Source organism: Colletes gigas, unplaced genomic scaffold (assembly GCF_013123115.1).
Source record: "Colletes gigas isolate AHSC1104 unplaced genomic scaffold, ASM1312311v1 Colletes_gigas_Sc00002, whole genome shotgun sequence".
In the NCBI taxonomy this organism is placed as follows: Eukaryota; Metazoa; Arthropoda; class Insecta; order Hymenoptera; family Colletidae; genus Colletes; species Colletes gigas.
The window spans coordinates 7612445-7627838 of NW_025106631.1; the positions used below are offsets into that span (position 1 = coordinate 7612445).

At 40.0% G+C, this 15394-nt stretch overlaps 3 protein-coding genes across 6 annotated transcripts in view; 1 reads left to right on the forward strand and 2 right to left on the reverse strand.

The window, feature by feature from the left end:
• Positions 1-267: 267 nt before the first annotated feature.
• Positions 268-1383, reverse strand: LOC122403186. Its single transcript, XM_043406550.1, has 2 exons — positions 907-1383; positions 268-811 (listed from the first exon to the last, which is right to left on the reverse strand). Exons 1-2 carry the CDS (start codon positions 1213-1215, stop codon positions 536-538), a joined length of 585 nt encoding a protein of 194 aa, XP_043262485.1. The 5' UTR covers positions 1216-1383; the 3' UTR covers positions 268-535.
• A 582-nt stretch (positions 1384-1965) lies between these two features.
• LOC122403157 (histone deacetylase 3) lies at positions 1966-3727 on the forward strand. Its single transcript, XM_043406514.1, has one exon. The coding sequence runs from the start codon at positions 2308-2310 to the stop codon at positions 3607-3609; it is 1302 nt and encodes a 433-aa protein (XP_043262449.1). The 5' UTR covers positions 1966-2307; the 3' UTR covers positions 3610-3727.
• Positions 3728-3891: 164 nt separating this feature from the next.
• LOC122403135 (cytospin-A-like) overlaps positions 3892-15394 on the reverse strand; it is a 36170-nt gene continuing 24667 nt past the window's right edge. For 2 of the 4 annotated variants that reach the window (XM_043406498.1, XM_043406503.1), the window contains 10 exons: positions 12628-12976; positions 10446-10814; positions 10158-10370; positions 9626-10081; positions 8689-9124; positions 6531-8444; positions 5852-6046; positions 5598-5771; positions 4956-5338; positions 3892-4884 (listed from right to left, as the gene is read on the reverse strand). In XM_043406498.1, the coding sequence (XP_043262433.1) occupies positions 4795-4884; positions 4956-5338; positions 5598-5771; positions 5852-6046; positions 6531-8444; positions 8689-9124; positions 9626-10081; positions 10158-10370; positions 10446-10814; positions 12628-12976 (4579 nt within the window). In that variant the 3' untranslated portion in view covers positions 3892-4794. Of the gene's footprint in view, positions 4885-4955; positions 5339-5597; positions 5772-5851; positions 6047-6530; positions 8445-8688; positions 9125-9625; positions 10082-10157; positions 10371-10445; positions 10815-12627; positions 12997-15394 lie in introns of all 4 variants that reach the window. The other 2 variants (XM_043406507.1, XM_043406489.1) reach the window with 2 other exon arrangements.

A 15394-nucleotide genomic window follows, 5' to 3' on the forward strand; every position in this document is an offset into this window, starting at 1 on the left:
ACGAAAGTAGAGAATGAACAAATTCAATGCAACCCTGTACTCCAAGATCAATAAAAACCTGAAAAATACCAGTATTAATTTCAGTTTTGATATCTTTTCTTTTGTTTTTTGATATTCCTGTATGACACAATAGAAAAAATGATTAATATAAAAATAATTCTGACCTTAAGTCTATGATTAAAATCAACTTTGAAAAGAATTGCTATTAATAGACATATTTTTAAATCAAATGCCTGTAAAGTTTTGTCGACTAACTTCCTTGTCCTGCTTCTTTATTTGATATTGCATCAATAATAATTACTGATATAAATACGTATAAAATTGTATAAATACATTATACATTACATGTACATGCAAAACTGCTTGATATTGTAGATAATACGTTATGATATAATCATATCAGTGCGAATCGCTACCTTAATAAGAATTCGAATAAATAAGACAATTATAAGTTGCACAAGGCACGCAATCTCGAATGCGTTGCTAGGAAGTAAAGAGATCATTCTGTATATCTTAAAAAAGAAATAGGAAGCTTTTATCTCAACATGGAGAATCCTTTCCTTGTAAAACGGAATTGCCTGCACTGAATATAACGTGTGTTAATTCCTGTAGGCGCATGTAACGGAGTTTCTTTATTCTCTTTATCCCATGCATGCCTGGGTGATTCGATGCCGAAAGGACTGTAAAGCTTTGTCGGCGTACGTCCCAGAAGCTGACGCGAGCGTGTTTGAGGAGTTTGCATCTTGCACATACTATTTGGCGATTGCTGCTCTTCCAGTCTCTGCCGCCTGCGTGTTGAACTTCTGAATTTCTAAGTCACAGATAAAAAAAAGAATATTAACACAAAATCGAAAATTTCGTATCGTCATCTGACATTTTGTTATTTAGAAAGTTTTTCCGTCTGACCTGCGAGATGGTTCCAAATGTTGTGCGGACGGAAGATATCGTTTTGGACAATTTCTCGGCTCCGCTCCGCAGAGCACGTCTAGAATCTGCTGACATATTTCCAAGCGATATATTATTCCAGCTTCGATCGCCTGTTTGTTTGTCCTTTAACGTTTTCTCTTTGCTCGAATCATTGGACTTCTCTTTTTCAAAACGATCCTGAAGGCGTTGTCTTAAATTTTTCGAATCTTTCGATATCTCCGGTGAATTTTTGACACTCAGAACGTCCCGGTGAAACGTAAACGAAACGCTACGCGAATCCGGTCGCATGCTTCTTAATATTTTGTTTCTTCTTCGATACACAAACCAGTCGCAATCTTTGATTCCTTTGACACTAATTAAAGTACTGTAAGTAACGAAAAATCCGAGAAATTCTCTTCATCCCTTGATGTACGTTGGAAGAGCGTCGTTGCTAACCGCCAGCGTCCAAACAAGAATGGCCGCGGCGTATCCGATTAATTTGGCGCAGCTTCCATTTAAAAACATCATGAATAAAATGTAAATTGTTCTGTGTATTAAATGTCTCTTGTACCAAATACATCATTGCATACGTCTTACGAAAACACTGTCTGCTTAACAACAATTATATTTGACTAATGTTCTTTTCCAATTTGATTTTTCGACGCAGTAGTATCGATTTTTATAAGGCAGAAAAATCGTTATCTAAAACTCTGACTTAAAAGAATTTAATTTAACAACTTGAATAACATGAGTTTAAATTGTTTGAAACACTATTTTGTATAAAGAACAGAAATACAATATAATTTCAAATGTTACAAAAAAATCTCAAAAAATAAAATAGAACTAGAATTGGGCAAAGTTTGAAATAAATGTGTTCTTAAAACATTATCAACTTGAAGAACCGTTAACGAGTTTTGCAATATTTACTCTAAGAAAGTTTTCATTCGATGTAATTCTGAAAAAAACACAAATTGATTGTAGAGCAAGTGGTTTTGAAATTTCTTTAAACATTGAGAATGTCAAAAGCATCTCTCCAGATGGCGGTAAAAAACTGTCAAAGCAAAAGTTCGAAGAATGCTAATTGTACTGTTGCGATTATTTTGAAATATTACTTTGTTATTTGTTTACGACGTGTCGTTCAATGGGAATTGAACGTAAAATTAATTCGTTATATTTCATGATATCGAACCGTTCACTTAAAAGAAGCACATGAGTGATGTTGGTTAAACTCTGACGCCTAGAAAACAGAAATTAATTTTATAACAAAATCAAGAAAGAAAATCCGATTTCTAAATGCTTTGTTCTATACGATGGCTCTGTAGATGTATCGACGAAAAAAGGCATTTTTTTATATTATATGTTTACATTTCTACACCTTGAAACATATATTCTAACCTCAAAATGAGTTACAATAAAAAAGTATCATACTTTTACAACCCCGACGTTGGGAACTTTCATTATGGACCTGGGCACCCAATGAAGCCACACAGACTTGCTGTGATTCATAGTCTGGTGCTTAATTACAATTTGCACAAGAAGATGCAAATTTATCGTCCTTACAGAGCTAGCACTCATGACATGTGTCGTTTCCATTCGGACGAATATGTAGAATTTCTACAAAGAGTGACACCGCAGAATCTACAGGGATATACAAAGTACCTCAGTCACTTTAACGTAGGGGACGATTGTCCTGTTTTCGAAGGTCTTTTTGACTTTTGCTCTATGTATACTGGAGCTTCCTTGGAAGGAGCTACGAAGCTGAACAATAATTGCTGTGACATTGCCATCAATTGGAGTGGAGGACTACATCATGCAAAGAAATTTGAGGCTTCTGGTTTCTGTTATATCAACGATATTGTCATTGCGATTTTAGAACTGCTAAAATACCATGCCAGAGTTCTTTACATAGATATAGATGTTCATCATGGAGATGGAGTTCAAGAAGCATTTTACTTGACTGATAGAGTAATGACCGTATCTTTCCATAAATATGGGAATTACTTTTTTCCTGGTACAGGAGACATGTATGAAATAGGAGCAGAAAGTGGAAGATATTATTCGGTTAATGTACCATTAAAAGAGGGTATTGACGATGGATCTTATGTTCAGGTATTCAAACCTGTTATATCGCACGTAATGGAATTTTTTCAGCCGACAGCTATAGTTTTACAATGCGGAGCTGATTCGCTTGCAAACGATCGTCTCGGTTGCTTTAGTTTAAGTACAAAAGGACACGGCGAGTGTGTGAAGTTTGTAAGAGACTTAAATGTACCACTGCTCACTGTAGGAGGTGGTGGATACACATTACGTAACGTTGCACGTTGCTGGACTTACGAAACGTCTCTACTTGTTGACGAACAAATCAGCAACGAACTGCCGTACACCGAATATTTAGAGTACTTTGCATCAGATTTTACGTTACATCCTGATGTTGTAACCAGACAGGATAATGCGAATAGCAAACAATATTTAGAAGCCATTACGAGACATGTATATGATAATTTGAAAATGATACAACATTCTCCGAGCGTTCAAATGCAAGACGTCCCATGCGACGCTTTGCCACCCGAAGAAGAGAGACGACCAGAACCGGATCCCGACTCTAGACAAAACGTACAAGATACTGATAAAATAGTCGAACCTGCTAACGAATATTATTCTGGAGAAAAAGATCAGGATAAGATGGATGTTAGTGAATCGTAGTGATAAAGGAATAAATGAACTAGATAATTCTAAATAGGACTAACACTGTACAAGAGCACAGTTATAAAAATATTGAGAATTAATTTTTACTGCAAAACTGATAATTGTAAATATTACATGCGAACTGTAAATACTTTTAAGACTATTAAAATTATTTCTTACTAAAATGGAAATATTATATTATAGTATAAATTGAAATCCCATCTTCTAACATGCAAGGATGCCTTTTAGAACAGAGAATTTTAAATAGTATTAGGCAAGTTTATTGTTTTATGTCAGACAGCGTATTGTCTACAATGGTACAACAATGACGATGAGGATGATAATAATAGTAGTAATAATTCTAATAATAATCGTAATAATAATAAGAGCAATAACGACAACGTTTTCATCTCTGTTTTGGGGCTATTTCGCTATATCACAGAGAACTTAATCCTTATTCGTTCGTTCCTCACTATCTCAAAATGCAGAACTTAAACGACGTTCTCTAATATAATTTGCTGCTCGGCTTCGTAGTGTACTAATCATGACTAATACAATAAATTAGGTATTTTAAATTAAGGCGCTTCGTTCTGTACATTATTCGTAAACTTTACAAAAGTTTCTCGAAAAATAATACAAGTACAAAAATACTCAGTACGAGGAACGGAAATATTCGACACTTGATTTGTTACAAAGATGCAAGACCACGATGTAAAAAATCTCTCTTGTACAGTAATAATACGTTGGCTTTGCCAAGGAGGCACTGAAGCATACATATTCACACACAAAGGACTTCGTAATTCACGTATACATATATATATTCGCGTTTACTTTTTTCCGTGTTAATAGAGAAGGCAGCGGTATCTATTAGCCACTTGCCTGCAGTTCTTTATCCCCGCGTTCTTCCTATATATGCATGTGTATATAAACATTCAGTCTCATAGTGAAAAGCAATTCCATTTGGTGTTTAGTCTTCCATCGAATTCTGGGTACTTCGAAACACTCGCGATCATGTACAAGCGGTTAGGTGCAGGCAAAGCTGATCCAGCGATCCTTGGAAATCCACGAAATAGTCCTTGCGAAATTTTGTCTTATAGAATTTGGTTGACTAGATGATCTTGTTCTTATTCACTCTCGCGAAAAGTTTTAAGGGCATTCAGTGGGGAGAGCCTCCCTCGATGATACGAGGACACTGAACCAAAATTACGTTTCAAAATGTTTGTAAATACTGGTCACGTATGTCATGACTTGTTGCCAATCAGGTCGTTCTAATTGACACATTTCACCTATGTTCTGCGAATGAAACGAATTATCTGTTTAACATTTTCTTCAAAAAAACAGATTCCCGTAAAGACTAAACTTACCAGTGTGGTAGGTATTCCAACGCTCTCAGCGGCGGAGAAAGCAATAGAAAAATTTCTTCGCTTCTCCACCGGCGTTAACGTGTCGTAGGGTACCTTGTGTGGTAGGTAGGAATGAAGGATGGCGCAAAGCGCCAAACCGTCATTCCAGGAGCTACTGAAATTCGTTATGTCGATATTCCGGTAGCCTAACGTTTTGTTCTGACACCATTTGAGCAAAGCGTTTCGTTTCGAGCCCCCGTTCTTGATCAGACCGCAAAGAGGATCTTTGCGTTCTGACAAGTCTGTCACGCTGTTGCGACGTACAAAGTCGATCGCCTTGGCATTCAGAGCGGCCGAGTCCAGCAGCTCACCTGGGCTCAACACCACAGGTGTTGACTTTGTTTCTGCGTTAATCATTGGAAGAACGTGGCTAAGTGTAATGTTTTCGATTCACTGTATTGAATTTGTCAAGCGTACAGGCGTGCGTGCGTGCGTGCGTCAGAGAAGTTCGCAAGTAACGTTTGCATTAAATACGATTGTAAAACAGTAGATAAGCAGTGCGTGAGTTAGTCCAATGATAAACCCATCCGTATTTATATAACAAGGGTATTGATTGGCGATAGCTTTAGGCGCAGCAAGCTTTTTAGTTGAAATAAAAGTTACCTGACAACGGCTTTCTGGCTATCGCAGCTTGAGTTTTATTGTTATTTGTCGAATTCGCCGTGCAGATCAAGTTATTGATCTGCTGTTGATCCCTGAGCGGAGCCTTTAATGTCATTATGTCGTTCGTTCCAATGGAATTAAGGGAGGACGTGGAACTGCTACGACTTCCGGGTCCTGTTCACAAGATAATAAAATATTTAATCGCCGTCGGGAGATCGCGAGACACATAGGTACAAGGTAGAATTTATATGCACCCGCTTTTGCTTGTTTAGTGGCATTTTCTATGCTCTCTATCAGACATTTTACGGAGAGTCTCGAATCTTGACGAGAAATATTAGCTTTACGGCGTGCGGCAATTTCTTGTTGTACACTGGTTAACACACACTGCTGAGTATCAGTCGGAGTGCTCGCAGGCCTTTGCGGCGGTTGCTGTATCACCTTCTGATTCGCTGCAAAAATCAACAAAAGTTAATTCACACCGTCTGTGTTTTATCCCACGTAAAACAAACAAAAAAGAAAAAAAAAAGCAATAAGCACTATGTGTACATATAACAGAAAGCACAAATATAACAATAAAAAGAAATCTCTAGAAAAACTTATAGTTAATTACGCGTTCTCAATTCTTAACGTAGAGTCGCCCGTTTCTATTTACATTTACTTTTGTACGAATGTACAGTTCAACAAGGGACAAAACATAAAACAAATTTCAGGATGAAAAACAACACTATAAAACGTGGTGTAAGCCAGTACTGATTAATTGAAACAACGTGAGAGGTAAAAAAGTAGGGCCTAGAAGAATGGTTGAGACTAGGCAACGAGAAGGGTGTACGAGTTTTTCTGTGTGTTTTCGCTAGAGTAAGAAACCAGGACAGACAATGGGGGGTTGAACTCTGCAATACAAGCAATCACGTTTCCACACTACTGGCGACTTACGGTCGCGTATTGTACCTATTTGTCGGCCTGGTCTTAGTTCCACGTCTTCTACGATCGTTTCAAATTTCTCTCTTAAAGACGATGTCCTCCCTATCAGTGCTTTATCCTTGCATACGAACATGGAGTCGCTAACGTTCTGATCGATCTTAGAATCTGAGTTCACGATTCTAATTTCATTCTTCGGCGGCCTCTTTTGGTCTGTGACAACGGAACCATTTATCGCGGGCAGTTCATCTGTATTTATTTCAGACTGAGATAAATTCATGTTCAAGAATTTCATACGCTTCAGACGATTCGCTTCGCAAAGGGTCAAATTCCTGTTTGACCCCTGCAATTTGTTATCGAATTTCGAAGGTCCATTAGACGTTCTTTGCGTTAAAACAAACGAGTTTAATGAGTCCGATGATCGAATACTTTTCTTCGAGCTCGAATTTACAGGCTCTTTTGACGTAAATCGTGAAGCCATCGACGCCAATGAAGTATCGATTGTAGATTCAGGCAAATTTTCCAAAGAAGATAGAATTGGATACGTACTATGTTTCTCCGTGTATGTAGCTGCACTCCTTTCGTTCATTTCTTTTCTAGTATTTTCTGTGTTTGTCTTTTTTACATTTAAATCTTCCGATTGTTTGTATAAACAAGACTCGGTTGGAACGCTCTGTGGTCTTGAAAATACAGGGTCATTTTTATCTCTATATTCTATGGCACTTCCTTCATTATTATCACAATCATCGGTCAATGGCTCTTTGCTTTTTGATTTATCGTGAATATCGATAGAATGAGTGGTTATATTAAAGTTAATATTATCCAAAGAAGTAGAAAAGCTTTTATTTCTTAAAGTGGAACTGTAAACATTTCGGTTATGAATGGTATTGTCTAAAAGGGAGTTGACGATTTCACTACCCGATCTGGATTCATTCTTCTTCAAAAATAATCTACGTTTTTTTGTGAGAAAATAATCGTTGTTATGCTCATTCCCTAATTTTGAAGTTACATTTAATTCGTTGGACAAGTTCTCTTTATCCCCTTCCGATTTTGGTTCATTCTGAGATTCTTGCGTGATACTTGGTGAACATTCTGCATTACTATTCGCTTGGGCACATTCTTGCAACACTTTTCTCATTCCCGGATCCACTTCAAACTTTAGATCATTCATCGAATTTTCTACGCCGGGGAATAAATAATTTTTAGGAACGTAAAATCGACTGTTTGAGATATTTATACCAACTGAATCCTCTCCAATGCTTTGAATACCTTTTATGTCTTTTAACAAAGACAATTTTGCAACTAGACTTTCCTCGGAAGCGGAAACATTTGGGATGTACAATTTTCGATAATTTTCCGTTAACTCAAGCATTTCATTTGAATCTATGATTTTATGATTACAGATCTCTTTATTTAATGATTTCTCGTCTATATGATCCGATTCTATCGATAATTGCTTTTGCAGTATGCGTGGATTTGCAGAAGCAACATCATTTAATTCAAACATGTCAACGTTCAACGTGGACACATCGATTGCCTTGTCTAAATCTAACGCGTCCGAACCAAAAGTAGGGCAAAACTCGACTTCTTCGCCAGAAATCAGCTTCTCATCTAATTTAATAGGTTCCTTGGAACACAACTCATTATTATCATCACCTGATTCCGTGTCTTCACGCGGAAGCGTTAAATTTAGCTCTTCCGATATGATTGAATCACCGTCATCATTCAAGGGTAGACACTTTACATTCTCTGTTTTAAACGGATCCGGTTCGGTCATTGTTTTCACCATATTAGTCCGTGATGCGCCTTTCTTGGATTCGTGCCGCCTCTTTATGATAGTACGGCCGCGTTTCAATATATTGCTCGCAGGTTTGCGACTAAATCCAATCGTGTTACCGAATGTCTTACATTGGGGGACTGGAGTGCTGCCTGACATCCGAATGAAATTGAAAAAACAGATAACATGTATTGTATTAATAATGCTCCTGGTCCTCTGTGATTTGTTAAAAAAAGTATCTAATTATAAACTGGAATCGCTTTACTAATATACTGAAACGCTTCCCTGGTAGCACGTGTCTACAGATACAGATTAATATTCTAACGATTGTCTTTCTTGTGCGTTAACGGCAAAATTTATACAAAACACGAAATCTTAACGATGTATTTTACTTACCCTTATTGAGCTTATCAAGCTGCGCTTCTAGCGCTCTGAGCTTATCGCGCTGCGTCTTGTTTTCCATAACGACGCGCTCCAGCTCGCTCTGGGCTTCCGTTTTAAAGTCATTCGCGACTCGCACGGTCATTAGTAAGTCTGTTTGAAATTGTTCCCATTCAGCGACCTCCTCTTGTCTCAGTTTTTGTTCCTCTGCCAAAGCGCGTTCCAACTCATACTGGCGCGCCTGAGCGTCGCGTTCTCTTCGTTGCGCTTCGTTTAACGCAGCTTTCAGTTCCCTCTTGTCTTCCAAATGCCTCTGACACTGCGTCTGCAATTCCGTCAAGGAGTCCCGTACGAGTTGAAGCTCTGTGCTCACCGATAATCGTTCGTCTTTCAACTGATTTAATCTGTACTCCAAATCGTCGATAGCCGATTTTGCATTATTGCGTGCTACCTGAAAAAAATAATAAATTAACACCCTTTCCTCTTATCAACGCGACGGATTTGCATAGAATAGTACAGACCACGATTACCACAAAAAGCAAGTTCTTAAAATTCAGTAAACGAAGTGGAACCATTTTAATCTTACGTAAACAAATATTCTGATAGTAGACATTACCAAATGTAACACTATTACGACTTCAACTATGTAAAGATACCTTTTAAAATTTTAACTTGACAATGCTCGTTAGGAGATAATTAGATATATAATTACGCGGCTTAGAACACCGTTGCAAATTGACACGTGCCTCGACAAATAGATTAAAAAAAAAAAAGAAAAGACAATCGCCACTTTGTTGTTTTTTTCCATGGACTCTCGGGGTCCGCGGATCACAGGAATCATAGTGCTTAAAGAAGCGCCTTTTACATAACACACGGATACGATTACATCTATGTAATAACTACATAATTATTGATAATGAAACAACATTAAATAAAGTCTTACTATACATACTTTATATTCTTCTTGAAGCTGCGAGTATTGATCCCTAAGACGATCATGATCGCAATGCGAGCGCGCCAACTGCTCCTGCAGAGCTGCCGCTTGCGTTTCTAGCGTGTCTTTCTCTCTCCTGGCTGCATCCAACAATTCATCCGCTTCGCTTTTGCTTTCCACCTGACGCGACTGTTCCAGCTCTTCGATTTTGGCCCGTGCATTTTCCAGTAACGTGGCTAGCCTGCTAATTTCTATGCTTCGATTTGCACCCTCTTGCCTGGCCTCTGCCAATTCCATATCTAGCTGTTTTCGTTCAATGTTCGTCGCGTCCACCGTCGATTCAAGCAGGTGTACACATTTCGTCAACCGTTCAGTTTCTGCAGCGCTGACCTCGGCTGCCGCTCGCAAACCTTTCAGCTCGGACGTTAATTCCTCCTGTTTCTGTAGCAAAGATTCTCGTTCCTCTTGCGCACTCTGTAATTAATCAATGCAGTAAATAAATTGGTTGCAGTTGGATCGACGTTTTTCTCGTAATGCTAGAAATACGTACTTTTAAAAGATCTACTAATTTTTGCTCTCTCTCTGTGTTGTATCCTTTAGAAGATTCCTGTGGTTGTTCCTCTCTTAACAGCAAACCTTGTAACGTATCGACCTTGGAACGTGAATCTTCAAGCTTCTCAGTTTGCCTACACAGTGACTCCAGAAGTACATCTTTCTCTTCTGTTAACCTTTCATTGTCAGCCTGTAGTTCTGTAAGCTGTGCCTATAAACAGAAACGATCAATGTTTTAAATCATTATTTAATAATTACAATTTTCAGTAAATATTAATGACCGTACTTGTAGATCGCTTAATTCTTGTATTGTTGCCTGTAGCTCTTCGTTTGTTGAATAATGCGTTTCTTCCATTTGCAAAATTCTATCCTGCAGACATGCAACAGAAACTTCTGATACAGAACTGGAAGAATGTTTGTCCCAATCTGGGGTGATGCACTGAGCACTGTCCTGGGGTACAGTAGAGACAGGCGTAGAACCTTCATCTTGAGGGATTGCTATTGATGCTGGTGCAGAATTGTGTAATCTTGATGCATCCAGAAGTAGCTGCTGCTTCTCTGAATCTGACAATGGAGAATGTGCTACGTCCCTAAGTCTAGCACGAAGAGCTTCGTTCTCCTCAGTGAGACGGTCTAACTCCAAGCTATGCTGCTCCTATAGTTACAAAAAATGAGCACAGAATTTCTATTAATCTCAATCTTCCAAACACACAATTGTTTCAAGAAAAGTCCATTTGCAAAAGAAAAACCTGGCAAGAGTGATTCTCAAACATACGCTTGTTGCATTTTTAAGGTATTATCGTACATAGGCATAATCGTGAACGTTTGCACTTCTTGACTTGGTGTTTTATTTATATGCAAAACATTGTGCCAGACGCTTATGTAAACGAGAACATGGAGGCTGATCGGACTCTAATTACTCAGACGAAATAGTACGGGGAAACACAATATGCCTAGCCGCACGATATACTGTGACAATACCGAGAAATCTAAGTTCGCGATTCAAGGTGACAAACTTTTTTTCTTCGATCTTCGCTAAGAACGCGGGGAATAAGTGTCATTGTTCGAGGTTAGGTCCGCGAACGTTATGGTGAATGTTATTATAACTTTCGAGAAGCGAGCCTCGTAAACGTGAATTACGACTCATCGTGCAGACGTAAACAATTTATAAAGCAAGGTACCCCTTGTCGTTTACCGTGGACGGAGAAAAACAACGTTTTTTCATAGCGTTCGCAGTCGCTTCGCTTCACAAGCTTTCTTCCTTCGTAAACATCCCCACGCTTTGCGCCCTCTGTCTATCCCTTAAATACGCGGGACCAACCTCTAACGTATTATACGGAACAAAACAAGCATCACCTAAAATTTAGATTTCTTTTTCAAAAGATCGAATTTATTTTTATTCTTACGTCGATTTAAAAATAGTGTTTATTATTTCCTGAAATTTTATTACACCTAGAACAAACCCTCGGAATTCTTAATACCTTTAATTAACCCCTAACGTTCATATTTTTGTCGCCTATCCCGCCAAAACTGATCAGTTTTCTTGGTCTTGTTTATAGGTAACACTACACAACAATGTGTTTTTTGTTAATTACAATGTTGTATCTTATGTCTTTAACATAATAAAATGAAAATCGAAACGTAGAATATCAGTCAAGGGTTAACAAAGATATTTAATTGCCTTCGGGGTACTACGACCCGAAACAAGAAGATTATTGCCATCAATTACGCAACGTCCGCTTTTCGCTATACATACTGGTGACCGAGACAAAATGAACAAAATGGATCACCCATGTTCACCTTGAACAGTGATATCGGTAGATCGCAACCCGTGCTACTGCAACCATCTTCAATGCGAACAAACCGCCCCTCGAAGTCACTGTTCTCCGTGTTTGTTTTCCTTGTAAAGGTCGATGATGTTATGCGATGACAGAGAAAGAGGATTGAGGACAGAGGAGTGGATCTGCAACACACGAGGAGAAGGAAAAAATGGAGAAAAGATCAGTAGGGGGAGCGAACGGAACGAAAGCAAACGACACAAGTGGACATTCGAGAATCACTCCCTTATTTCTTTCTGCCTTGAACAATTTAATTACACGGGCTTCAAAATACGCGGTAGAATTCAAACGAAATGTTTATACTCCCATAATCAGTTTATGATTTGGTAATATCAATGTTCTTTTTTTTGTACAAGAAGCATTACTGTGTTTTATCCCGGGTCTACTAATCAGACCCATAGGTAGAACTTACCTAGCAGATCTTGTCTTACAATTAGTGTCTCTGTCAGTCGTTTGTAATTGTTTAAACGATTGACGGCTACTAGATATTACAGAAACAAGAGCTTAACAAGAAATTGGAAAATTCAGTTTGATTCTCTGATTCTCGAATTTTTTGTTAGCTCTTCCGTTCTGGGTTTGGCTAGATTTGTCACTGATCGGACACCCTGTATAGCAGTATCGGAACGTTACCTTGAGAGAGGCGAGCTCGGCGCGTAACTCGTGAAGATTCTGAGCGTCGCAGGACGTCTCACGCAGATTGGACTCGAGCCGAGCACGTTCCTTGCGTAACACTTCGATTTCACGCTCGAGCTCCTGCATCCTGGAACCCTTCGCGGGTCCCTTGGTATTGTAGTTTCCCTTCGCGTTGCCTTTGCCTCCTTCCTTACCGAGGGAGCCCCAGTTCCCCACCGGAGGATTTTCGTTTTTCGCCTCGAGCGAGGAGGCGCTGGGCGCCTGACGCAGCGGAATTTGTTGCTGCTGTTGTTGCTGCTGCGGCTGCGTCGGCTGTTGCTGCGACTGCTGTTGGTTTTGTTGTCCTCTGCGAAACAGCGATTTGAACTTCATCATGGTCGATCGTCACCGCTTGACTAGGCACTCAATCGAAATAGAAAATTCATTATTCTTTAGAACGCGTGCATCCGTCGTTATTGTCCTGCAATCAACGTTGCTCGATGCCTACACTTGCACGAGTAACATCATTTCATGATTCTCGAAGCGTAGATTCGAATAGAGTCAAATGTCATTGGGGTTTTCATTATGATCGAATTCGGTCCTTGCAATTTATCGGGGTACGCGCGTAACGCGATCCCGATCGATAACAATCTCATTTCCGAACCCACCCTCTTGATGAGGCTAATTCGACAAATATCGGAACGATCGATGTCGTATATTTCTTGAGAAATGGAATGGAATTACTTGTTCGTAGTTTACGAACGAAAATCTTGGGTGCGATTCTACAGAATTCTCTGTAACGAACACCAGCGCATCACATTCACAATAGTACGTCCGATCGGCATCCGATTATGGATTTGAGAGAAGAACGCTGGTACAGAATTTTTGTATTCGTAGCGCGTGACACGAGTTTGGTAAGGGAATTCGAAGATTCGTACAAGACGCCACGACCTCGAGCCACTTTCGTTTCACAAGTATTCACTTCTAACCGAAACAACGTTCGCAGCGATTCGCGGACGTGCCGTGAACACACGGATTCGCTTCGTTTTCAGCCTCCGACGACCACTTGTTGCATCGACCAGTCGATCTCCGACTGCGCGGCCAACGTCTCTGCGTGTGGTGTTCTCGATGTATGCACGAGAGACTCGCTCGCATCCTTGAACACCAATTCCAACGGGTCACACGAAGACGATCGAAACCGTTCGAACGTATTGCTGGAGAAACGAAGCGTTCAAGTGTCGTTCAAGCACACATCGATGGTAGCCGCCGAGCCGTTATCAACGAGTCAACGAAACATTTACGCGACATACAGTTTCGTTTTCGATCGCACAATTCAGTACCCGATGCTCGAAAGGTCGGCTGTTGTTTCTTGAGAAAAAAAAACTGTCCGAGAGGCTTGTCTTGAAAAACACGCCGCGTCAATGCATTCCCCTCGACGATGCATCGGGGACTGAATACGAGACTCGAGAGCCGTGTCCCCTCCATAACTATATCTCCCCACTAGGCTACGACGCCACAGCTTTGCTGGACGAAAGGCTTCGAAGTTGAGAACGCGTCTAGGCGTCTCGGGCACGCTTTAAATTTATGATAACGATGATACCGAAACGTTTCAGGACTACTCGTTGCCCGATAACGATCTAAAATATGCCAGCGCGCTGACAAAATCGAGTTTCCCCGCATTCTTTCTGCCCGTTCTGAATGGTTATCGGTTCACTGGGAAGGACGAGGTTGTAAGTTCGATGAGATACACTGCAGGCCGACCAGCGAGGCGATGCTAGTTTTCATCTCGTCGAGGAAGTGAAATTTCTCTTACGCAACATTCTGTCAGATTTCTCGTGATATCAACTCCGCCGTTAACGAATATGAAGATTCCTCCTATTAAACGTTCCCCTCGAGAATTAACGAGGTTGGTCACGAAAGAGCGCCGCGCGGCTTCGAGCCGCCGCAATTCCTGGAACAATTAAGCAAGGTGTATCAGGCCGGCAGAAATTGAGCGAAATTCACGTACGCAGATTCGGTAAGGGTAGTGTAACCGATCGAGCCAGTGTTGCGGCACGATCATTCGACTTCTTGGTCAATTTTTCAGCGAAGAAGCCGAGAAAAAGACGGGAAGAGAAGAGAGAGATAATTGCCGAGAGTTGGTGGGGCTTAAGACAGCCTGCGCCAACTCTCTGGGAACGAGTACATACTTCGTCGAGGATGGTTAGGTGAGTATCGGGGCGAGGGAAGGGAAGCAGAAGCTGCTTAAGGAGGCCACGGAATCTGCAGACGTCTCACCGTCGACCAGTTTTCTCATACGGTCGACATATGGTATGTACCCGGTGGCCCAAACTTCTCCAGGATGTGTCTACCTGAGGCTGATGGTATTTAGGGACAATCCTTGACCTGTGGTTCTACACAAAACCGATTACACATACAGTCACTCGCAGGGAAAATCAACCAGCCAATGATGAGATTCGAAACACTTCGAGTCTACAAAATGGCGGAAAAAATCGAATTAATTCTAATCCGACTTGATCTGGTTTTGATCCTCTTGAAAGTCTTGATTGTCTTGGGAGTCTTAATCGTCTTGAAAGTTTTACAATCGGTAGTGGGATTTGAAACGCTTCGAAACTATAAAATAGCGGAAAAATTAAATTACTTCGAATATCATTCGAAATCTCAGAAGTCTTAAAAATTTTGATCGTTTTGAAAGTGTAACAATTCTTGAAAATTTCCATAATCGGTCAAGTCTGAAGGTTTTATTTATTCGATAAATAAGTATCCAATGCCTTATATACTTACA